General features: G+C 41.6%; 1 protein-coding gene across 3 annotated transcripts in view; it reads left to right on the forward strand.

Annotated features, from left to right (window-relative positions):
- The window catches only part of ACACA (acetyl-CoA carboxylase alpha), a 510,335-nt gene that overhangs the window by 336,667 nt on the left and 147,177 nt on the right, over positions 1-26,491 (forward strand). For all 3 annotated transcript variants that reach the window (XM_040337823.1, XM_040337822.1, XM_040337824.1), the window contains one exon: positions 4,040-4,150. In XM_040337823.1, coding sequence (XP_040193757.1) covers positions 4,040-4,150 — 111 coding nt within the window. The remainder of the gene's footprint in view (positions 1-4,039; positions 4,151-26,491) is intronic.

Raw genomic sequence — 26,491 nt, forward strand, 5'->3', positions numbered from 1 at the left:
AGTACAGATGGACAATGATCCAAAATACACTGCAAAAGCAGCCCAGGAGCTTTTGATGGGAAAAGAAGTGGAATATTCTGCAATGGCCGAGTCAATCACCTGATTGCAACCCAATTGAGCATGCATTTCACTTGCTGAAGGCAAAACTAAAGACAGAAATACCCACAGACAAAGAACACCTGAAGACGGCTGCAGTTAGAGCCTGGCAAAGCATCAGAAAGGAGGAAACCCAGGGCCAGATTCACAAAAGAGATACGACGGCTTATCTCCTGATACGCCGTCGTATCTCTGAGATACGATTGTCGTATCTATGCGCCTGATTCATAGAATCAGTTACGCATAGATAGCCCTAAGATCCGACAGGTGTAACTGTGTTACATAGAAGTGTGGGGGTGCTCTCGCGCCTACCAAATAAAAGATGAGAATAAAATAATGTTATGTGATATAAAGTATCTAAAAATAATTAAATTGCTGCTCAATCTATTAATGTATATATGTGAATAAATACAGTAGAGTGATGAAAGATGAAGTGATAAGCGCAATAATAATGACTGTGTATCAAAAAGTGATGGTCAGTGAGCCAAACTGATCATAAACTAAGAATAAAACCACAGTGCCAAAAATAAACAATAATCATGAATGATAATCCTGACCAGCATGTGGCAAGTGAAAAAAATATATATAGCAAACAGCTGTGATGTTGTGAACTGTCAGCAGACAAATATGATCTCTATAAGTCCTGAGATCTGTGGGCTAATTGAGGAGCCTCAAATAGACTGCATAAAATGAATAAAATAAGCATCAATCAATGCAATAAACAGTTCCACAAAGCAATATAGCTCTCCAAAACAGTGATGTGGTGATTTCAGGGATCTTCCAATGCAGATCTTCAAAGATTTGTGCTCACAGAGCGCTTACCTTCCCAAAGAAGTAATCAAGCCTTGATTATATGGATGTCCATAGGGGGTGCTGTTGGATCTGCATCTGAGTATAGATGTCCAGGACGTCCTATGTACTGTGTCCTGTGTACTGTCAGCTCCAAACTTCTAGTGGATATCGATGGTGCTCAGCATGGAGGAATAAAAAGGTAGCCCATAGTGTAGTAAAACCAGGGCTGGTTTATTGTAAAAAAACGCTGCATTTACAATTCAAAACAGAGTAAAACGAAAGGAAAAACAGCTGATCACAGCTTCCTGGTGAGTTCCTATAGTGAGCCCGTCCCTTACATGTTACGCCACGTCACGTGGCTTCATCAGAGGTCTCCGCCCCATTTGAATTAGGCGGGCTTGCGCCAAGCAGATTTATGCTACGCCGCCGCAAGTTTACAGGTAAGTGCTTTGTGAATCAGGCACTTGCGCTGTAAACCTGCGTCGGTGTAACGTAAATGGGATACGTTACGCCGCCGCAGCGTAACAGATTTCTACGTGAATCTGCCCCCCAGTCTTTTGTAATATCCATGGGTTCCAGACTTCAGGCAGTCATTGTCAGTAAAAGATTCTCAACAAAATATAAAAAAATATATTTTATTTATGATTATTTATTATTTGTCGAATTACATTTGTGCCCCTGAAAATGGGGGGACTGTGTATAAAAATGATTGCAGTTCCTAAATATTGTACTTGGTATTTATGTTTAACCCTGTGAATTAAAGCTGAAAGTCTGCACTTCAAATTAATTTGGATTGTTTTGTTTTAATTTTATTCTAGTGGAATACAGAGTCAGAAGTATGAAAATTGTGCCTGTGTCCTAATATATATGGACCTAACTGTATGTTTTATTTTATTTTGGATAGTGTGAGGAAAAATTTAAACATTTCCATCTTGTTTTTATTGCTATTTATGCCACTGTTGTGGAGATTTCCCCCTTATTTCCTGTCAGGACAGGAAGTGATAGGAAAATCTTCAGCATCAACACAGAGAACAAACAACACATATTTAGTAGCGCAAGCAATGTCTGATAATAATTTTTATAGCTGCCCATTCCTTCCAGTCCTGGTTAGAGCATTTTTTCCCATTTCTTGTCATGGAGTCTCAGGGTGTAAAGGAAATTTCATCAATGAAATTACAGACCAACATAAAAACAAATAAGTAAATGTTAACTATACTGCATTTTATCTCAAATTAAATAAAAAACAAGTTGGAGTTAGGCTCAGTTAGCAGTAAACTAATGACATTCAGCATGGAAATTTATCATGCAGTTACATGCTATTTGGTTTAACAATAATAATGTGTTCCAGCCATCATTTCTATTTTAGGACAGGTTTAGCATATACCTATTATTATTTTTTCATACAAATTCTCATGGTTCTCACTTTAAACTATTTGAAAATATATTGAAATGAGCTTTATTGTACACTGGACACAAAAAAAATATGATATATGTTAACCTCTGATCCCAATGTAACCATCTAAACGGCTAGACACAAGAACAGGATGCTAACAAAAGTAAACAAACAGTGACACCTAATGGACAGTAACAACTTATCCACAAGCTGTATATTCACCTAATAGACATATTAATAGTTTACCTGCACTATACCTACAACTTTATTTAACCAAATTGTGAATTGTCCATTTTACATAATTCAAAAACATTGGCGTTTAAAAAAATAATTCCATCCAAAATTGACATCATATATAGGTTGGTCACACACTGGCTCTCTATTGGTGGAATCTCTGCACATAAGTTGCAAAATCTATCCTTCTTCCACAGTCCAGAAGAAGAGGGTCTTGTTCTGTATTAGATTTTTTATTTTTTTTATACATTCTAAAAAATACAAAAGGACGTATGAGCCCCCCCCGCACCTGAGACTAGAATGAAGGTAAAACAGAGTCTGGAAAAAGATATGGAAGTATGGTCAGCCATTGTCGCCAAAAATAAAAACAATTATTTTTCCTTCCAAAATAGTAATTATTTCAATTTTTTTTGCAATCACGTTACCTATTTTCGTATTAAAGATTACTGAGAAGGATTTCATCTAAATATTGTATTTCTGTGATTTTTGTGTATAGCTCATATATGGCAATGTAAGCTTACACATTATAGAAAACAATTATAAACAGGGTATATGTAATATAAAAGAGTACATTTAATTTCCTGCCCAAAATAAATTACTCAAGACTGATTGTTGGTGCCGGTTCACACTACCGTGACTTGTGTTGCCCCAAGTAGTGCGACATGAGAAAATCAATTGAAGTGAATGGGAGCCATCTTAATGTACACTACTGAAGTCGCTCCGACTTTTAAAAAAGGTTCCTGTACTACTTCAATCTGACTTCTATCCGACTTGTACCCATAGATTTCAATGGAAGTTGCCTCCAAAGTCGGATCACTCTCTTAACTAAAGCAACTTTACAGAAAAAGAAAATGGTTTACTCGGGCAAACCCCTCCCTCCCACAGAGCTCCCACAGAGCTGATTATTCTGTGATTGGCCACAGCCAAAGTCGCCTATCCTGGAGGCAACTTCAAGTCGCGCTGTAAGTTGGGTTGCCCCTGTCTGAACCGGCACCAAGTATGAGGACTTCTAAAATGTATCAAAGCCCAAACCAAAGATGTAATATACTGCAGCTTACTAGTCCTTTGTGTGGTGCCTATATTTGTTTTTTTTCACTCAAACTACTTTTGGTTTATTTTCACCTGCAAATAACACACTTGCTGTTCCTGAGTGGCTACATCACTCCTCCACTGTATCTATGGAGGGGGACCATGGTTGTCACCCTAGGCTTGTCTCCTGATTAAGACACAAACATATCTGTATCTTTTTCTCCATTAAATTGGAGACAGGGCAATTGGTAGTTTACGGAGGATTGCTAGAAAGGTGCAGCTCACAGGAAGTGACAAGAACATGGCATTTTTGGTAAGAACAATGTGTATTTTCTGTATTTGCTGAAAATGTTCTTGGAGAAAAAAAAGAAACAAATGCAGTCACCACATACAAGGACTGTACGCTGCAATATATTTAATTTTAGTTCTGGGATTTAGATATCCTTTATTATTATTATGTTGGTTATACAGTATATTGTCTGTTTGCCTTTATAGGTAACTTGTCGAGCAATTGGGATTGGAGCATATTTGGTCAGACTGGGTCAAAGAACAATTCAGGTTGAAAACTCTCATATTATTCTGACGGGAGCTGGAGCACTGAACAAAGTAAGCTGCATTGTTCCAGTGATATTATGTTGTGTTATTTCAGATTCAGAGCTGAGCTGAAGTATTTCTGCAGAAGGATTTTTTTTTTTTCAAACATGCATATACATGATTGCATTCTGTAATTCTAGTAAACAAAAGGTGGAGACGTAAGTTCCACAGGCAACCAAATGTTTTGTTATGCTTTTTTTTTATTAAAACAGAGGTGCAGAAGTTTTATTTTTTTAAGACCATCTAAGCCGATTCTTTGTGGCTACATTGTTTCCTCAAAAATCTGATTACTCTCTGGATGTAAATTCTTATTTAAATGAATTTACGTATTTTGACTGTAGCCTTAAAGTGTCACTAAACCCACATCATAAAAAACTATCAATAAATGGTGTATTACGTGCTGTTTATACTCACTCAGTCACTATGAGATTTGTTTTCTGTGATCTGCAGAAAACCTGGTTGATCCTGCCGCTCTCTATGTCCAACTTTTTTTATGTCCCCAACGCTGGGATTTTGCAGCTGTGGTGGCAACTCTGCACGTGCCCACTTTTCAGTGAGTTTCTATGCTGACCAATTCCTCCCTATTGCATCTGAGCAGCCCATGTGACTTGGAGTCACAAATGTGGGTGCATACACAGTGGTAAATGACAGCCCACTTCACCCCTCTTCCGCCATGCCCACTAACCAGCTAAACACAATGGGGAAGGCATATTACTTGTAGATTTTTTTTTTTTTTAGGCCTCACCTCCCTCTTATTCTAAGACACAGGCTGGAGGGACATGACACAGCCTGTGACAGGCAGAAATCCACCCACACCATGTTATTTTCACAAAATAATAAATATTTTGTTTCAAATATATATTTTAGCCCAGTTTACAACCGTTTTATTCATATTATTTATTTATTTTTACTCTGTATTCCAAAGGCTGTTTTTTTTTATGTGACCAGCAGCAGAGGACTAGAAGCTCCCCCTGCTTATGTTTCCCTGCAGACAGGCTGGGAAAAATCTGGGTCATGTGACAGCTGTATATTGATGAGGAAAAATGTACTTAGATTAATTTTTTATTAAAATAATTACAGTGCCATCATCCACATACAGAAATAGAACAGAAAATGTAAATTAAACAGTGTGGGCTAGATTCAGGTAGAATCGCGCATTGTTACGGCGGCGTAGCATATCGTATTTACGCTACGCCGCCGTAAGTAAGTGAGGCAAGTGCTGTATTCACAAAGCACTTGCCTCCTAAGTTACGGCGGCGTAGCGTAAATGGGGCCGGCGTAAGCGCGCCTAATTCAAATGAGGATGAGGGGGGCATGTTTTATGTAAATGGGTGGTGACCCGACGTGATTGACGTTTTTTACGAACGGCGCATGTGCCGTCCGTGTACATATCCCAGTGTGCATTGCTCCAAAGTACGCCGCAAGGACGTATTGGTTTCGACGTGAACGTAAATTACGTCCAGCCCTATTCGCGAACGACTTACGCAAACGACGTAAAAAATTAAAAATTGACGCGGGAACAACATCCATACTTGACATTGCCTACGCCTCATAGAAGCAGGAGCAACGTTACGCCGGAAAAGCCTTACGCAAACGACGTTTGTGAATCGGCGTATCTAGATCATTTGCATATTCTACGCCGAAAACGAAGGAAGCGCCACCTAGCAGCCAGCGTAAATATGCACCCTAAGATACGACGGCGTAAGAGACTTACGCCAGTCGGATCTTAGCCTAATTTCGGCGTATCTTGCTTTCTCAATACAGAAAGAACATACGCCGGCGCAGCTTTGAATTTACGCGGCGTATCTATAGATACGCCGGCGTAAATTCTTGCTGAATCCGGCCCTGTGTCTTTAGTTTTTCTTTAAATGTCAGAAAACAAAACTGGAATCGCACAAGCCAAAAGTTTTGTGGACAGTAGATTCTTTACCTCCACTGTGTGGTGGTGATAACAATTAAGATTTACTATAGTATTTACAGTCAAGTCCAACAAAGTGTATGAACTATTACTGATAAAGTGCAGGCACTCTGTGGTTGTCTTTACATCAGTTCCTTTGTGTCATGTGAGGACCATTTTGACTTTTGGGGGGAGTCTGTAAAACTCTCTACACTTTTATTGTCATGTCTACATTAGGTTCACTGACAACTAGGGAACTTAAGGGCCTACCAGATTGGACATAAATTGATCAGATTGTGTATGTAGGCACTCACACTATATAAATAGTAAAATGATAAATGTAAAGAAAATTGCACTGAATTACACTCAGATTGTGTGACCATTCTAAGTCGATATAAAGCTCTCCCCCATCCCAGTGCTAAGTCTCTATTGTAACCTGACAAATGACAGAGCCTTTATGATCATTTAAATGACAGGTAACTTGAGCTTCATCAGGACACGAAAGGTATCTACCTTTGATTAAGACTTTGTCAAAATAATCAATAGTCCCAAAGAAAATAATTACCCTGTACTGCCCAAAAAAAAAACATGACATTTTCTTTGTTAAAAGCTGCTACATTAAATTATCACATGGGATAGCCTTGTGATCTTTTGCAAAAACACCAAGCAATAATTTATTTATTTATTACTATTTATTTGGGAAGCGTGCATATACCACCGGTCGGTGGTGCCAAATCGCTTTGTGACAAAATAGCCTGGATGTTCTGGCGAGGGGAGCATAAATAAAAGAGAAGGGAGGAAAAAAAACAAGAAATCAGCGAAGAAAAATTGGCCTAGGATTGAAATGCTGGGCAGAATAGCCAGGTCTTCAGCTTCTTCCTGAACGCATATAGGCTTCGGGAGATGCGAATGTTAAGCAGGATTTGGTTCCAGAGAGTCGCCCCCACGGAGCCAATCCGTTTTCCTGTCAGAAATTAGCCTGTCAGTATTGCCAATGAGTAGAGCTGTGTCGGCTGAGCGAAGACAGCGTCTAGGTATATAGTGTGGAGTCAGATCTGATAGGAACTGTGGGCCCAGCTGGTGGTAGCCCCTGTAGATCAGACAGAGGATTTTAAAATCGACCCGTTTTGTAACAGGGAGCCAGTGAAGTTCTTTGAGCACAGGGCTGATATGGTCTTGCTTTTGGAGATTGTAGACAAGCCTGGCTGCTTGATTCTGCACCAGCTGCAGTTTTAGACCATTTCATTGGAATGCCTAGTAGGACTCCATTTGAAAAGTCAAGGCGAGAAATAATTAGTGCCTGGACTAAGTCTTTCCTCTGGTCTTGGGTCAGGAGATGTTTGGCCTTGCGGATAAGTCGTAGAAAATGGGAGGCTCTCGAAACCGATTGTCTAACCTGGGGAATCATACTTAGTTTTTCGTCCAGGGTAACCCCCAGGACCGTCACCTTATCTTTCGGATTTGGTGTCAAGCCCAACTCAGTGGGCCAAAGAGAAGAGAAACTCCAATGTGCCCCACTGTGTAAGCTACTGTGTAAGGTACAGTCTACAGGCTTGAAAAAATCAGTTTGTAAATAGAAACAAAACTGTCAAAAAGACCATATTTAAAGAGTAGTGAGTGGTTAATGATTCATACTCTGAAGGGTTGTTAGTGGTGTACCCCAAGGTTCAGTGTTGGGACCCTTACTTTTTAATATATTTATAAATGGGTTTGGGATTAAAAGTACCATTTCAGTCTTTGCAGATGACACCAAACTACGCAGTGCACAAACATCCTTACAGGATGTCTGTAACTTACAAGCCAACCTCAATGCACTGTTTAATTGGGCAACTGTGGCAAATGGGGTTTAATGTTGACAAATGTAAAGTTATGCACTTGGGGGCTAAAATATGCATGCATCATATATACTAGGGGGAGTACAACTGGGGAGATTGGTGGAAATGTAACACTACCATTGGTTGTGCTCTCAACCAAACTGTCAAGCCATCCAGTGGCTTATGTCTAAACTGATCACATGTGCAGCACTATGGCAGTTGTAGATTAAACAGAGGTTTAAACAGAGGAAGATGGCAGCTTCCTTTGATGAAAATGATAGGGGGATTTACTTACACTTTAATAATGGCATGCAATGACAAGCTGTGGTTTCCAAAGCAAACAAAATCCTTTCTTGTATTTCTTGTATTAAAAGAGGTATGGACCGCAGAGAGAGAGAGAGAGATAATTTTGCCCCTATACAAATCATTAGTAAGACCTCATCTGGAATATGCAGTTCAGTTTTGGGCACCAGTTCACAAAAAGAATAAAATAATTGGGAAACTGGAAAAAGTGCAGAAAAGAGTGACCAAACTGATAAGAGGCATGGAGGACCTCAACTATGAGGAATGATTAGCTGAACTGAATTTATTCTCTCTGCAGAAGAGGAGATTAAGGAAAGATATGATCGACATGTATAAATACATAAGTGGCCTGTAAAGTGAATTTGATGTAGAGTTATTCACTTTAAGGTCATCACAGAGGACAAGGGGGCACTCTTTACGTCTGAAGGAAAATAGATTTAAGGATTTTTTCCCCCCACTGAATCAAATTAGATAATGCTTTATTGCCATTTTTGCCCTCTGGATCAATTGTGGGCATTGAATTTTATATATGGAGGTTTTCTATTTGTGTGTGGGTTTTTTTCTATGTTGGTTTGAACTGGACAAACTTGTGCCTTTTTGTTTTTAAACTCTTCACCGTTGATGTAGACCCCTGCCTAGTTGATCATGTGTGAGGAATTGGATCACCTGCTGGTGGCACTGTGGTTCCCAGACCTGTAGGTTGTAGTTCTGGTGTGCACAAGTGGGTATCTCTTAGCAGCCATCAGTTCTTAACAATTAGTTATTGTCATGGTGGCTGCTGGGAGGGTATTTTGTCCCTCCTCTGCTACTCCATCTTGCCTAGGTGTTCTGCCTGTGTGCCCCTTGTTTCGTTTTTTAGTTGTGACCTGTTAGTCTGTTCCTAATCCTGACCTTCTTCCACCTGCTTGAACCTGCCCCATTTAACCTCTCCTTTTCCTGACTTGTTTCCTGCTCCTCCTGCCTGATCATCCATGCATTATTCAGACTCTGTTACTCATGTTACCTCTTCAATCTTGTGCTGCCTTCTTTATATAATGTATTATACTTATTTGCTAGTTAGGTTTTCTATCATTTAGTTTGTTTTCTAGTTAGGCATTTTATCATTTGGTTATGGTTCATTGATTTATTTGCTGTGATGCTTTAGAGACTGTATTTTATATGTGTTATATGTGTAGGGTTTTCCCTTAAAGATTCCATTCTTCCGCTGTGTTCTCATGAAAAAAAATGAGTTAATATTCATACTGCCAGGAATGACCCTGGCTGCTGGGTAGCTAGCTGGCATGTGACCTACGCTCATCTGTTAGCTGTAGCTTTGTTGTTCTTAGAATAAACTTAGGAAGCTTCCAACACAATTGTATGTGCTTTCTCTCTGTGTACACAGCAAGGGCTTTTTATATTTTTATTGTATAGTATGCAACAGACAGATTATAACTTTCCTCAAATTTGTGCGTCAGGAGATCACTACTGGAGCCTTCCAGCCCATGTGTCTTCCTGAATTGTCCTCCTTTTGCTGATCCGCAGTCTCTTGAGGGAGGTTCTTCAGATGCCTTTACTCATTTTGCCCTTAATAAGGAAAATTCACTTATTGGTACTGCTATAATTCCTGTCCCTTGATGCTTAGCTACTGATGTTTTGCTGGGTCTGGGGGATCAGGATCTTTCTTAGACCCACAACTTGTGGTCAGGCATAGGCAGGTTTAGCAGGATTCTTCTGGGGGGTCCCAGTGACTTCTTTTGCATCAGACTGTACAAATCTTAAGGAGAAAACAGTCTTCTTCACTTTATTGATCCTCTAGGACTAAGCCCAGCCTAGTACATGAAGAGTGTCAAAGAGGAGGTCCCAGGTAGGGATGATCTGTTCCTCTGTTTTTCAGATGAATAAAGCAGGGTATGACTTTTTTTTAAGTGCAGTTGGTCTTGCCCTTTGGACTAGTGCAGTCAATTGAGTGTAGGAAAAGCTTCTCCTAGCCCCTATTCAGGGTTTGGGAGCAACATACCCCATTTTTAAGCGACACCTCTTGTTTGCCAAAGGGGATGTATTAGCTTGATCTTCAATTCAGTCTGGTGATTTTACTTCACTAGTTTGGAGCAAAGGTCACATTTTTGGACCTGCCTACCCTTTTGGGGGTGCCTCCCATGCACCCACCCCTTCATTTGCATTGACTTTGATGGATCAAACCTCTGAGATCTCTAGCGATCTTAGGAATCACTTTTTTGTGGGTTGTTATATATTCTTTGCCGTTACCAAATTTTCTCTTGCAAGTCTTGTAAAATTGTCTTTGACCAGCTAACCTCTTTAATCACAGAGTGTTCATCCCCTTGATTCTAGAGGATCAAGTGTAAAATGGCCTTCCCATGTAAACAGGCTGATCTTTCTCACCTGACTTGTTTTGTGCTAAGGTTCCTTCTTGGGACCTGTTCTTTTGTTTTTTTAGGGGTTATCCCCAGTTTTCTGTTGACCAGATCAAGTTGTGGGTCCTTTCTTCCCTTTGAATTTTGTATTTGTTTTGGTGAGTCTTGGTTAATGTTCCCTTCCATGTTGGAGTAATTCCCTCCTGGGAGTGACCTTCTATCTAAATCTTGAGTTTCAGGTTGATTCTCAGTGCCCATCTGGTTGTGTTGATGGCTTCTCTATCTGATAGGGGACTCAACTTCTTCCATTTCAGATTCTGGCTTTGGTAAACAAAAAAGTAGCTTCTGGGCTGCAGGCAGTCCTTATTATTCTTGAGCCTATTATTGTGTGTTGTTCACTTCTCATTGGTACTTCTTAAAGATGTCCTGTCTGTGTCCCTCAATGGACAGAAATTAAAATAGGATTTTTATACTTACCATGAAATTCTTTTTTGGAGACTATTGAGGAACACCGGTCCCAACCTGCTGTGTTTCTGTTTGTGTTCTTGGTACTGCTTACTACAAACTAAGGTATGCTAGTAGAGGTGGGGTTATCCTGTGGCTGGCATATAATTTTTCTGTTTGCTAATGTCAAGTTCTCCTGTAGGGGCATCAAAACACAACTGTATATTTCTAAAGGCTTGTGTCCCTTAGTAAGAAAAAGGAATTATACAGTGAGTAAAAAATCCTATTATTTTGATATCTAAGGATATCAACTAATGTATACATACACTATATTAAGAAGCAGTATGGTTTCATAGTGTAGCTTATAGGTGGAGGTGCCAATTTTGTAAATTAGTTTACTTTGGCTTTAAATATCCATTTGTAGATTGTGTGTTTGTAATATATACTACACAAGGCTATTTCTTTTACTCTGTAATTCCAGGATTTGTCTGTGTTTTAATGTTGTGCATGGGACTCTTTCCTATAAACTTTCTTTGCATCCTATTACATTTTTTAACTCTGGTTATATTAGCACTGGAGTATCATATATCTTCTTTTGTATGTTGGTTGTAATTCCTTCTATCTGTAAAAATTAATATTTATTGCGTATTTAAAGCATATTTCTGTCTGTGAAGGGTAGATGTGCTATAAATATTTATACTTTATATGCGTTAATATTGTATGATTTGTACCCAAAATGGAAATCATCCTTCTTGCGTGACTTCTGTTCTACATGATGCAGCAGTGGTTCTCTTACTAAATACATGGTACACAGTATCCTAACCTTGACTAACAGAAATGTATCAAATCTTTTGTTGGGCCCTTTTTTCTTTAGAGTTAAAGCAAGCTCAGTGTACAAATGAGTTTAAATAAAGTTGACATGTTGTGACAGTCCTTCCTTGCACATGCATGTGGCTCTTCATATGTTGCTGTGCCAGGCAGACAGGTTAAATTTTAAATTTTGTAAAAATTATACGGTAATGTAGGTCTTTGGAGCCTCATTTAGAAACACATGGGTCCTAATTCAGGAACACTCTTGAGGTGCCCACTATTTGAATTTTTTCTTTCGTGCATTGGTTGTGATTATTTCTTCACTGGATTGAAAGCAGAAAGCAGATAAAGGGCACTGCCCAAAGAGACTACAGTTATTAGGGGTTAAGTAACACTAGCACAGTAGAAAGCTAAAAACTGCTTTAGAAACGCTGGACAAAAGCCTTAAGGAGCGTTGCCACCAGTGTCCTTAAAGCGGGAGTTCACCCGAATTTTTTTTTTTTTACATTAAATTGATGCTCATTTTGTCAAGGGGAATCGGGTGTTTTTTTTTTTTTAAATCGAAGCAGTACTTACCGTTTTAGAGATGGATATTTTCCGCCGTTTCCGGGTATGGTCTTCGGGACTGGGCGTTCCTATTTGATTGACAGGCTTCCGACGGTCGCATACATCGTGTCACGAGTAGCCGAAAGAAGCCGAACATCGGTGCGGCTCTATACGGCACCTTTGCACCGACGTTCATCTACTTTCGAAAAAATCGTGACGCGATGTATGCGACCGTGGGAAGCCTGTCAATCAAATAGGAACGCCCAGTCCCGCAGCCCATACCCGGAAGCGGCGGAGAAGATCTATCTCTAAAACGGTAAGTACTGCTTCGATTTAAAAAAAACACCTGATTCCCCTTGACAAAACGAGCCTCAATCTAATGTTAAAAATTAACTTTTTGGGTGAACCTCTACTTTAACAATAGCTGGCTGTTAAAGAACGGGCCGGGAAGCTGACCGCTGCATCCTTAAAAACAGATGAGTCATCAGCTGTCAGTGGGTCCCTGTGATTTCGGGAGGAAGTCCATGTATGCCCTCCCGGCAAAGGAAGCCCACGCTTTAGCTGTCTTTCGGCTATAGTGTGGGCATGAAGTGGTTAAAGTGAATCTAAAGTATTTTTTCAGGTTTGGATAGTAGGGACTGGATAAAACTAGGTCACATGTTTTTAAGATCTGCCTTAAAGTTTAGATTTGGATAGAATGGTGTGAAGTTGTGTCACCATTAGGGAGACTCACTCTCTGTAATTTTCCCAAACATCAGTGTCACAGGGAATGAAAGTGAGGGTAAATCTAAAATTTTGAATTGGCATCCTAACAGGAATATAGAAGAAATTGAGGGCCAAATTCTCAAAAGAGATACGCAGACTTAACTGCTGTTCAGCCTCCGTATCCCTGTGCCTAACTTTGGAAACAATTCTCAAAAGGCTTTTTCCAAAGTTAGGCAGAAAATCTGACATGTGTAAGACACTTACACGGTCAGATTTTAGGATGCAGTACCGCATCCGCCACTGGGGGCATTTCTCATTGAAATCCAGCTTTGCGTAAGCAAATGAGGACTTAAGCAGATTTTCAAAGCATTTCAGCACTTTGATTTCTGCCTAAGTTCCGAATTTGCCGGCGCAAAATTAGGGCTGGTTTTACAATGTGGAAAGTTAGCCAAACCTTGTAAAGGCCCATTCCAGCGACGGCATTTGGTATGCATTCCTGAGGGAGAACTCCACGGCAATTTTTAAATTCAAAACCGGCATGGGTTCCCCCCCAGGAGCATACCAGGCCCTTAGGTCTGGTATGGGTTGTAAGGAGACCCCCCCACGCCGAAAAATTGACGTAGGGGGTCCCCCTACAATCCATACCAGACCCGTATCCAAAGCACGCTACCCGGCCGGCCAGGAATGGGAGTGGGGACGAGCGAGCGCCCCCCCCCCTCCTGAGCCGTGCCAGGCCGCATGCCCTCAACATGGGGGGGTTGGGTGCTCTGGGGCAGGGGGGCGCACTGCGGGCCCCCCCACCCCAGAGCACCCTGTCCCCATGTCGATGAGGACAGGACCTCTTCCCGACAACCCTTGCCATTGGTTGTCGGGGTCTGCGGGCGGAGGCTTATCGGAATCTGGGAGTCCCCTCAAATAAGGGGGCCCCCAGATACCGGCCCCCCACCCTAAGTGAATGGATATGGGGTACATCGTACCCCTATCCATTCACCTGGAGGCAAAAAGTAAAATGTAGTAAACACACAACACAAGGCTTTTTAAAATATTTTATTATTCTGCTCCGGATGCCCCCCCTGTCTTCGTTATTAGCTCAATTACCAGGGGGGGCTTCTTCTTCCACTCTCCGGGGGTCTTCTCCGCTCTCCGGGGGTCTTCTCCGCTCTCCGGGGGGGCTTCTCCGGACTCCGGGGGGCTTCTTCCATCTTCTCCCCTCTTCCGCTCTTGACTCGGCGAACCCCGGTTCTTCTGCAGCTCTCCGGTGCCTTCTTCTTCAGCGCTGGCTGCCTGCTATGTTTGTGTGTTAGCTCGATTTCAAACAGGCAGCCGGCGCGGTCTTCTGTGACGCCAGGGTCTTCTGGTCTTCTGTTCTTCCGATGTTGCCTCGTCGCCTGTTGTCGCTGTAATGATGGAAGCGCGCCTTGCATCCCATTTATATAGGCATCACCGTCCCATCATGCTCCGGTAGGTACCCACGTGGTGGGTGCCTACCCACGTGCACCCACCACGTGGGTACCTACCGGAGCATGATGGGACGGTGATGCCTATATAAATGGGATGCAAGGCGCGCTTCCATCATTACAGCGACAACAGGCGACGAGGCAACATCGGAAGAGGGGAGAAGAACAGAAGAGAAGATGACGTCACAGAAGACCGCGCCGGCTGCCTGTTTGAAATCGAGCTAACACACAAACATAGCAGGCAGCCAGCGCTGAAGAAGAAGGCACCGGAGAGCTGCAGAAGAACCGGGGTTCGCCGAGTCAAGAGCGGAAGAGGGGAGAAGATGGAAGAAGCCCCCCGGAGTCCGGAGAAGCCCCCCCCGGAGAGCGGAGAAGACCCCCGGAGAGCGGAAGACCCCCGGAGAGCGGAAGAAGAAGCCCCCCCTGGTAATTGAGCTAATAACGAAGACAGGGGGGGCATCCGGAGCAGAATAATAAAATATTTTAAAAAGCCTTGTGTTGTGTGTTTACTACATTTTACTTTTTGCCTCCAGGTGAATGGATAGGGGTACGATGTACCCCATATCCATTCACTTAGGGTGGGGGGCCGGTATCTGGGGACCCCCTTATTAAAGGGGACTCCCAGATTTCGATAAGCCCCGCCCGCAGACCCCGACAACCAATGGCAAGGGTTGTCGGGAAGAGGTCCTGTCCTCATCAACATGGGGACAGGGTGCTCTGGGGTGGGGGGGCCCGCAGTGCGCCCCCCTGCCCCAGAGCACCCAACCCCCCCATGTTGAGGGCATGCGGCCTGGCACGGCTCAGGAGGGGGGGGACGCTCGCTCGTCCCCACTCCCATTCCTGGCCGGCCGGGTAGCGTGCTTTGGATACGGGTCTGGTATGGATTGTAGGGGGACCCCCTACGTCAATTTTTAGGCGTGGGGGGGTCTCCTTACAACCCATACCAGACCTAAGGGCCTGGTATGCTCCTGGGGGGGGAACCCATGCCGTTTTTTTCTTTGAAAATTGGCATGGAGTTCTCCCTCTCAGGAATGCATGCTGAGCGACGCTGTCATTTTTTTTTATAATTATTTGTTTTTTCACCCGTCGCAACTTTAGTGTCCCGTCGAAATTCTCAAAGCCGACCGGCGTTAATTACGTTCGCGCGCTGCACGCCGGGAAAATGACGTCACACGCATGCGCAGTACGGCCGGCGCGGGAGCGCGCCTCATTTAAATTTTAAACGCCCCCAGGAGAGGAGGACCGCCTTACGACGGCGGCACTTAAGTTACACAGCGTGTAATTTCTACCTAAGTGCTTTGACGATCAGGCACTTAGGTAGAAATTTTAAGTCAGTGTAACTTAACTGCTGAAATTTAAGTTACGCAGAGTTTTTGAGAATTTGGCCCTGAGTTCCCTTGACAGCTGTCTGAGGTGATTTGCTTGCATTGAAAAGAGATTGTCTCACTTACCTTTCTGTCTTGTAGACACAACATGAAAGGGGGCAAAGTGAGGTCATCTTAGACTAGTGGTAATTTGCTACCACTGCTGAGGGCCGTTTTCTACTCCAACTGTATACAATCTGGTCCTCCTTAAGTAAATTGACCCAATGCTTAGAAAGTTTGGGGCCCTGTGACAGTTGTTGTTGAAAGAAGTGTCCCCATTGGAAGATTCTTCCCTCTATTTCTGTTCCAGTGACAATTCAGAATATTATATTTTGCCTCACTTGCAGTACTGTTACTTGTCTCACTAGTTGACCACAAAAACTGAAAAATGTATGTGTTCTAACCCCTCATCTTTATCCAGAGCTAACAAAAACTTTTGGTTTTAGATATACTTGGGGAAACTAAATGTTCTTCTAAAATAGTATAAAGAAACTCGGCCATTTCCATTAACACATGGTATAAATCTAATGTAATTGTAACATGCATTAAAATAATGAATACAATCTACAATATTAACAGTCTAATTGTGTATAGTCAAGGGTTTAAAATTGTTGTTCCTTTGGAAAGTCTGTGATTTCTAGAATTAATTTGTGGTACCCATTTTCATAAAATTTGGTTAATTTGACATCATATACAAATCTCAGCTACAGACAGAGACATATTCTGAAACTTAATATAAAATTGCAATATAGCCTCTAAGATATATAAGTAAAATATTATAGATCCGTAGTACCATCATCCAAAAAATTAGAGATATAGAAATCTGAATTATTTGGTCCCCAAACCAAAGATTCGAGTATTGGGGGCAACTGGACTATCTCGGTACAGATTTAAAAAGTAGAATCAAGTGTAGAAACACATGTATAGAAAAATTTAAATTAAGTTTTACTAATACAAAGTCAATAAATAACGACACAAAATCATATAGTGTACAGATTAAAAGCATAGTGGCAATCCATACATATCACCAGTATAAAGGTCCCCAGAAGGGGAGAATCACAATGGAATTATGGGTCACGAAAGGCATCTCAACTAGTTTTGCGGTCTATTGCCACTTCGTCAGGAGACGATCTATGGCCCTTGCCAAAAGTGGGACAGTAGGTGTCACCAAAAGTGGTCCCCCGTGGCGACTAAGGGGGGCGTGCCAACTTATGGACTAGCTATCTGATATGCACGAATACAATGAAAAGGGGGGGCCCGGGACTCAAGGAATCAAGGGCAAATACAAGAAGAAGGACAAAAAAGACATGAAATAGGGTGGGTCAGCTGTAGCAATCTTTGTCGATCACACCCATTGTACAGCAGTAATGCTTAATCTTTAAACTTTTCTATATAAATTCAGATTTTTATTTGCATTAGTAAAAACTATAAAGCATATATTTGTGAATAAAGTAAACCTTCTCCACTGACATGTCAGTAAAAACTCCAAAGGCTGGACCCTCACATTGGAAATGTATAGGATAAAGTTCATAAACACATGGTTGCTTTTGCATTCTTTTTTTTTGCATTTTTGAAATTTGTATTGTTAATTTTATCTGGCAGTTCTGAATTAAAACACAAACCTTTAAACAAGGACTGTCATTAGGTGCAGGTTGACAGTACTAGCTGTTAGGTCCTTTTTTTATAAATTGTCCAGTTTCTTCCTACTTATAGTTGTAAAAAACCCTCTTACAGAATTCAATAGCTCAAGGCAAATTTACACACACAAGCGAATGACTATGATTATGTAATTTTCTTTCCTTCAGCCACAAGTTGAAGGAAAGACAGTTGTTTGATTTTCTCATCAACATAATGTTGGTGGAGGAATCCCTTCCACTGCATTATTGTATTCTGGCAGCGGGAGGTTTCCCAGCCATCAAAATACAATGATGATGCTATAGCCACTGGCAGCGATCGAATAAAAAAAAAAACAGGCTGGTTGTACTGAAATAGATCGATAGATCAACCAGACTGCCCATAGATGGATTGTCCGGTTCCTGCTGAACTGGCTCAATTTTGATCCATCTATGGCCAGCTTTAGGCCCCGTACACACGAGAGGATCTATCCGCTGGAATTTATCCGCGGATCGGTTTCAGCGGATAGATCCGCTGGTGTGTACGACCCAGCGGATATTTATCCGTGGATATTTTTCGGGCCGATGGATTTCCAGCGGATAAAAATTTCTTAGCATGCTAAGAAATCTATCCGCTGGAATCCAGTCCAGCGGATTGATCCGGTGGTCTGTACAGACTCACCGGATCAATCCGTCCAATTCCCTCCCTCGCATGCGTCGTAATGATTCGACGCATGCGTGGAAGTCCTTATATTTCAGCGTCGCGCACGTCGCCGCGTCATCTTTGCGGCGACGGCGCGACACGTCACCGCGGAGGGAATTCCGCGCGGATTTTGATCTGATGGTTGGTTCAAAATCCTCTCGTGTGTACAAGGCCTTAGAGTAGTGACTAGGCCCCTACTACTTTGTCCCTCCTGGCTCTTTTTGAGGTTTCATGCAAACCTGCTATGTTCTCTTTAGATGTTACAAAGTTCTATGGAAACCCTTTTTTATGTATTAAATGTTTAAAGAAATATTGCGTATATATAGCAAAAATATAAAAACAGTTAAAAATCTAAAGCTATTTAAAAAAATACATACAATTTAGCCCAAAGCTACAGTATATTGTTTCTTTGCAAATTATTAAGAGACCTTGGCACCACATTGTATGTGGTCTACTAATCATGAATTTGCAATCTAGACGATACTTACTAATACTAGCCTTTACCTGGACATACACTCTTATACCCCACTCACATGAGCGTACCACATCGCATGCTTGTGTGAAGGCTGTGTTTACATGCATGGGGATGCAGAGGCATTTTGTGCATCCTTGAGCAGGCAGTCCCATTCATTCAGTTTGGAAGCAGCCTCTGCACCCTTTTTGACATGCATGTGGGTGCATGGCCATGAACACAGACAGTGCATTTGGGGCCGTGTAGCTGTATCCACACAGAGTGTGAATGATGCCTTTTGATTTTTTCATACAGCCTTTCATCCATGCCACACAATGCAGCTGGATGAATTTCCTGCTGCTCCCAATATACTGTGATGGTACTGATCTGTATTTTTCTCCTTCCCATCCCCACTGCGTGCCTTCAAATATTTCAACAAGCACACTCCCTTGTCTCCCACAAGGCCTACTGACTGTCTTTGACATGCCCCCTGCTACAATTACAGTGCTGCAGTCTATGTGGTGCATAGAAGTTAAACAGAGTCAGTTTATCCTGGATGAAAAATATTTCCTTCCTCTCCAAAGAGTAGTTAGTCCATTATTCCAAACAATGCATGTTTTATGCACGTTAACATGCAATTATTATTATTTTTTTACTTCTTGCATGTTACAAAAATGTTGCACACCTGCTGTATAGGAGCATACTCATGTGCAATTTACACTATAACTCATATACCACAATTATTCTTTCGGTACCTTGTGAAGTGAATAATAACATTTACTTGACCTGCTTCGATAATTTTAGGTCATTCATACTGGCTAATATTTCTGTGATGAAAGTTTGAATTAAGAGTTTTAGCTTTTACATTTTCCTTGACCAAGGCTGATTAGTAGACGATACAGCCCTATCAAAGCTAACTGAATGAGATGAGGTCAGTTGCCTTTTGAGTACTTGAAAATTGTGAACGCTTTTCTTGTGCCGATTTAATTTAATAGATCATGATTAAGTAGTGTTTGTGGTGCCTTTTGTGCTTTTTCTTAATTACATTTAACTATATTGTATTATGCATGGACCTTATCTGTATACTTTAGAGTGGCAATACATAGAGAGAGGTATACATTGAAAACTATTTTGGTACATTTATGTAAAGTTGTCCTGCTGTAAATGATGAGAATAGCTATGGTGAGAACTCAAGAATAGAACTGACAAAAAAATAGATAAACCTAGTTTATCATAATCTTATGCCACGTACACACGGTTGCTTTATGTGATGGAAAAAAAACAACGTTTTTAAAAGCTTCATTTAAAATGACCGTGTGTGGGGAAAACGTCGTTTTATGTCTTCTGAAAAACGACAAAAAAAAAAATTCGAGCATGCTTCAATTTTTTGTGTCGTTTTTCAAAACGTCATTTTTTGTGTCATAAAAAATCACCGTGTGTAGCTAAAACGACGTTTAAAACAACGTTTTTAAACCCGCGCATGCTCAGAAGCAAGGTATGAAGTGAGCTTCAATGGAAAAGAGTGCTGAACGTAACCGCGCTTTGCTAGAGCATTTTGAAAAAGCGATGGTGTGTAGGCAACGTCGTTTTTTAAAATTGAAGTTTCAAAAACGTCGTTTTGTTTCATGATATAAAACGTTGTTTTATTTCATCACAAAAAACTACCGTCTGTACGCGGCATTAGATTGTGTATTTTCAGTTTTTTTTAAAATAAATTTTCTTGAGTAAGAGCCGGTTCACACAGGGGCAACACGACTTCTAGCATGACTTTGGGAGGCAACTTGGACACGACTTGAAGTTGCCTTGTAAGTTGCCTGATGAATCATACTCAAGTTGCCTTCAGGACAGTACAAGGCAACTTCAAGTCGCCTCCAGGACAGGAGGCTTTCCAGTGGCCAATCAAACAACAATCAGCTCTGTGGGAGGGAGGGGTTTGCCTGAGAAATGTATGTTATCTTCCTGTATCGTTGCTTTAGTTAAGACAGTGATCAGACTTCTGAGGCAACTTCCCTTGACATCCATGGGTACAAGTTGCCTACAAATTGCCTAGAAGTCGGATTGACATAGTACAGGAACCTTTTCTGAAGTCGGAGCGACTTCAGTAGTGTGTATTAAGACGGCTCCATTCACTTCCATTGATTTTCTCAACCACACGACTTGGGACGGCTTGGGGCAACTTTAAGTCGGATCCCAGGTCGCCCCAGTGTGAACCGGCTCTTACTTTCACAGGTAATATTCTGAGCCTTACCTCCATATATCTAGCCTAAGCTAATTTAACCACTTCCCATCCTTAGGCCAGTTATAAACGGCCTCAAGTTGAAGTGGTTATACCAGGATCATGACTGCAGCCGACAATTCTCTTTTAGGTAAAAAATGATCCGAGCAGCCACTGGATAACTTTTACAGATGGAGGAGGGGGTCGCCAACCCCCCTCCTGCCACTGTCTTTAGTGGGCTCTCCCATCCCATGGGAGAGCCCAGTAAGGATGTGACTGACGGCATCCTTACTGGGTTGTTCATCCCACTGGGTGATGTCAGAAATTGGAAGCGATGAGGATTTTGTCACTTCAGGTTTTGGTCTGATGTAAACATTACTGGCTTGTGAACGCATCTGATTAAACTGGTCTCAGTTTGATCAGATGCTTTGGAGGCCAGGAGGAGAAATATGGGGTCTAATAGACCCCAGCTTTTTCAATACAGAGGAGCTGTCACGGAACATGCTATCACAAGGGATGTTGTTCATCTCTTGTTATAGCAATAAAGTTGATCCGAAATAAAAATGATAGGTACAGTGCAAAAGTAAATTAATAATACAAAATAAAATTTAATTGCCCATGCCCATGCACAAATGCAAACGTGCACATCAGACCAAGAGCAATAATTCTAGTGCCAGACCTCCTTTGTATCTCTAAACTGGTAATCTGCTTTTAAAGCTTCGCCTGTGGAGATTTGTAGGTACCGTAGTTTGGCACAGTTCCAGGGGTTTATGCAATTTTAAAGCTTGACATGTTGGGTATCTATTTACTCGGCGAAACATCTTTTATGTTTTACGGGTGTTATATTGTGTCTGTGCTCACTAAAACTCATTAAAGTGTATATTTTTTTTATTGGAAATCTGCGTTTTGATAAACTGCTGTGCAAATACAGGTGCATCTCCAAAAAATTTGAATATCATCAAAAAGGCCATTTATTTCAGTAATTCAATTCAAAAAGTGAAACTCACATATTACATAGATTTATTACACACAGAGTGATATATTTCAAGCATTTCCTTCTTTTAATTTTGATGATTTTGGCTTGTAGCTAGTGAAAACCCAAAATTCAGTATTTAAGAAAATTACAATATTACATAAGAATGCATGAATTATTGCATCAATGCGGCTTGGCATGGAGGCGATCAGCCTGTGGCACTGCTGAGGTGTTATGGAAGCCCAGGTTGCTTTGATAGCGGGCTTCAGCTCGTCTGCATGGTTGGGTCTGGTGTCTCTCATCTTCCACTTGATACTACCCCAACAGATTCTCTATGGTGTTTAGGTCAGGCGAGTTTACTGACCATTCAAGCATAGTGATGCCATGATCATTAAACCAGGTATTGGAACGTTTGGCAGTGTGAGCAGGTTCCATGTCTTGCTGGAAAATTAAATCAGCATCTCCATAAAGCTGGTCAGCAGAGGGAAGCATTATGTGCTCTAGAGATTTGTGGTAGAGGGCTGCACTGACTTTGGACTTGATAAAACACAGTGGACCAACACCAGCAGATGACATGGCTCCCCATATCATTACTGACTGTGGAAACTTGACAATGGACCTCATGCAACTTGGATTCTGTGCCTCTCCACTCTTCCTCCAGACTTTGGGACCTTGATTTCCAAATGAAATGCAAAATTTACTTAGAGGAATTTGGACTACTGAGCAACAGTCCAGTCCTTTTTTTCCTTAGCCCAGCTTAACTCAGCTAATAATTAAATGTGTCCCCAATGGGGAGACCTAAGGTCAGATGATATTTTGCTAAGGGGTCTTTGTGGACTTTTTTTGTCATTCAAGACTGCAGATCCTCTATTAATTTCAAGCAGACAGCCTTTGGTAGACTTTCAGTGAAAAAGGAGGATCAACAGGAGGCAGATCCTGCACATGTACATTAGCCCACTGACAAAGAAATGAGCAGCCTATAATTTTAATGGTAGGTTTATTTTGGCAGTGAGGCCACGTACACACGGTCGGACAAAACCGATGAGAATGGACCGAGGTTCAGTTTCATCGGTCCAAACCGACCGTGTGTATAGCCCATCGGTCTGTTGTCCTTCGGTCCAAAATTTTAAAACTTGCTTTAAAATCGAACCGATGGCCCGCTGCCCGATCGGTCCAAACCGATGGTTAGTACAGAAAGCATCGGTTCAAAACCCGCGCATGCTCAGAATCAAGTCAACGCATGCTTGGAAGCATTGGACTTTGTTTTATTCAGCACGTCGTGTGTTTGACGTCACCGCGTTCTGACCCGATCGGTTTTTGGAACGATGGTGTGTACGCACATCAGACCATCAGGCCACTTCAGCGGTGAACCGATGGAAATGGCCCATCGGACCATTCTCATCGGTTTGGAACGACCGTGTGTACGCGGCCTGAGAGACATAATAACAAAAATATCCCAAAAAATGCATTTAAAAAAAGTTATACATTGATTTGCATTTTAATGAGTGAAATAAGTATTTGATCCCTTCGCAAAACATGACTTAGTACTTGGTGGCAAACCTCTTGTTGGCAATAACAAAGGTCAGACTTTCTTTTAGTTGGCCACCAGGTTTGCACACATCTCATGAGGGATTTTGTCCCACTCCTCTTTGCAGATTGTCTCCAAGTCATTAAGGTTTTCGAGGCTGACGTTTGATAACTCGAACCCTCAGCTCCCTCCACATATTTTCTATAGGACTAAGGTCTGGAGGCTGGCAAGGCCACTTCAGGACCCTAATGTGCTTCTTTTTGAGCCTCTCCTTTGTTGCCCTGGCCATGTGTTTTGGGTCATTTTCATGCTGGAATACCCATCCATGACCCTTTTTCAGTGCCCTGGCTGAGGGAAGAAGGTTTTCACGCAAGATTTGATGGTACATTGCCCCGTCCATGGTCCCTTTGATGTGGTGAAGTTGTCCTGTCCCCTTAGCATAAAAACACCCCCAAAGCATAATGTTTCCACCTCCATGTTTGATGGTGGGGATGGTGTCCTTGGGGTCATTAGCAGCATTCCTCCTCCTCCTCCAAACATGGCAAGTTGATTTAATGTTAAAGAGCTTGATTTTGGTCCCTCTGACCACAATACTTTCACCCAGTTCTCATCAGAATCATTCAAATGTTTATTAGCAAACTTAAGGCAGGCCTATACATGTGCTTTCTTGAGTAGGGGAACCTTGCGGGCACTGCAGGATTTCAGTCCTTCACATAGTAGTGTGTTACCAATTGTTTTCGATCATTGAAACTCCACGAGATGAGATCTTACATGGAGTCCCAGACCGAGGAAGATTGACAGTTATTATGTGTTTTTTCCATTTGCGAATAATCGCACCAACTATTGTCGCTCTCTCACCAAGCTGCTTGCCGATGATCTTGTAGCCCATTCCAGCCTTGTGTAGGTCTACAATCTTGTCCCTGACATCCTTGGACAGCTCTCTGGTCTTGGCCATGTTGGAGAGATTGGAATCTGATTGATTGATTGCTTCTGAGGACAAGTGACTTTTATACATGTAACAAGCTGAGATTAGGAGAACTCCCTTTAAGAGAGTGCACCTAATCTCAGCTTGTTACCTGTATAGAAGACACCGTGGAGCTAGAAATCTTGCTAATTGATAGGGGATCAAATACTTATTTCACTCATTAAAATGCAAATAATTGTATAACTTTTTGGAAATGTGTTTTTCTGGATATTTGTATTGTTATTCTGTCTCTCACTGTTAAACTAAACCTACCATTAAAATTATAGACTGATAGGTCTTTTGTCAGTGGGCAAACCTTCAAAATCCGTAGGGGATTAAATACTTTTTTCCCCTCACTGTATACTGTAACATCATAAAATTGCTATATGTTGTATTACTGTATTTTTTTAATTACCATATTTTTTGCTCCATAAGACGCACCTGACCATAAGACGCACCTAGGTTTTAGAGGAGGAAAACTAGAAAAAAAACATTCTGAACCAAATGGTGTACTTAAATAGTTTCCAGTGCCCATGAAATGCAGCCTGACCAGTGCCAAAAAAATGCAGCCTTATCATTGCCATAAACGTAGCCTGACCATTGCCATAAAAAATGCAGACTGACCATTGCCATAAACGCAGTGACCATTGCCATTAATGCAGACTGACCATTGCCATAAATGCAGACTGACCATTGCCACAAACACAGCCTTACCTGATGTTATCTAATCTGCCTGAGAGAAGACAGAGCAGCCCGAGTGGCCGAATGCTCTGTTTTCTGTCTCAGGAACAGTGTCAGGCCCAGCCGGGAGATCCCCTGGCGCCCACTTGGAGTTTGGATGTCTGTCCCTCGCTCTACTGCCTCATTTCCGGTGGTAGCGGCGGCGGGAGGCGATGCGAACGATGGCAGGGGCCGTGCCAGCGGCGGCGGGGGGCGGTGCCTGTCATATATAAGCACCCTAAGACGCAGAGACACTTTTCCCCATATTTCTGGGGGGAAAAGTGCGTCTTATGGTGCGGAAAATACAGTAACTTAAAGTCTCTGGTAACAGTGATTTCATGATAAATTACCGTAGTAAAGCATCACATCTTCCCTTTAATTCTCCTATTCTTTAGGATCAATTTTATGCACGGGTATTGTCATGTAGTTTAGGAATAATCTCACATTATTTAACTATAGAGATGTTCAGGGTTATAGCTCCATTTCCTTGTCTCTACATGCAGTACAGTATATAAAGGCTTATTTTATCAACTGAGGCAAATATCTGTTGCTGCTTGCAAACTGTAGTAACACATATCAACAAAAGGTCATCATCTTATTTTAGTCTGTTAATATCTGGCTGTATTTGATGACTGCACTTAGCACATTTTTGTTGTATTTTGAATTACATTATTATAGAATCCCGGTTACAACAAATATCTGTATCCGCTTAAATGTAATACAATTGTAAATATTCTGTTATGTATTTTCATTTGTTCTTTAAAAAACAGTATCTGAATACAGCATACAGAATTGACAGGTTGGAATTCCTCATATTGAATATTAACCTTATATTGCTTCTCCTTTAATATATGCAAATAGATGGTTTAGCTTGCATGCACAAGAACAATGCATTCAGTATCTTTCATTATGGGTTGTATCATCTCAAGGAAGACTGATAATTCAAAACTTGTTTGCCTAAAAGAAATTAGACATCCTTGCGAGGACACCTCTACTACCTATGCATCAGCAGTCTGTTGGCTTGCAGTGATTCTCTGATCCAAGTGTGTTCTTACCCCGAATAGCTGTGATTGTTGCATGCATTATTTCCCTCTGTGTTCCTTTCATTCTGCTGTCCAGCATAGGTGAAGGAGCATATAGTTTATTATTGTTTTGAACCCAGCCCTGTACACTTCAGAAGCAGACCCACTGTATTGTTTTGCATCTCTTTTAATTCCATTTTTTTCCTGATGAACCTGCTGATCCCCTTTGAAAATTGAAATAATGATAAAGCCCGGCTCGTAGCCGCATCAAATGTATCAGCACATAAAGAGCCAGGAGGCATAAAATGCAAATGATAAAGTGAAAGCATATGGATTGTGCATGATCGCCTGACGTCCAATGAATTTTAAAAGGTGCTGTCTAGCATGGAAAGGGAGGAGGAGGTGGAGAGGGAATGAAGGGGCTGAAATAAACATATTATCCCTGCACATTTTTTTCTTTCATTCCTGACAAT

The sequence above is a fragment of the Rana temporaria genome, chromosome 2, assembly GCF_905171775.1.
Source record: "Rana temporaria chromosome 2, aRanTem1.1, whole genome shotgun sequence".
Classification (NCBI taxonomy): Eukaryota; Metazoa; Chordata; class Amphibia; order Anura; family Ranidae; genus Rana; species Rana temporaria.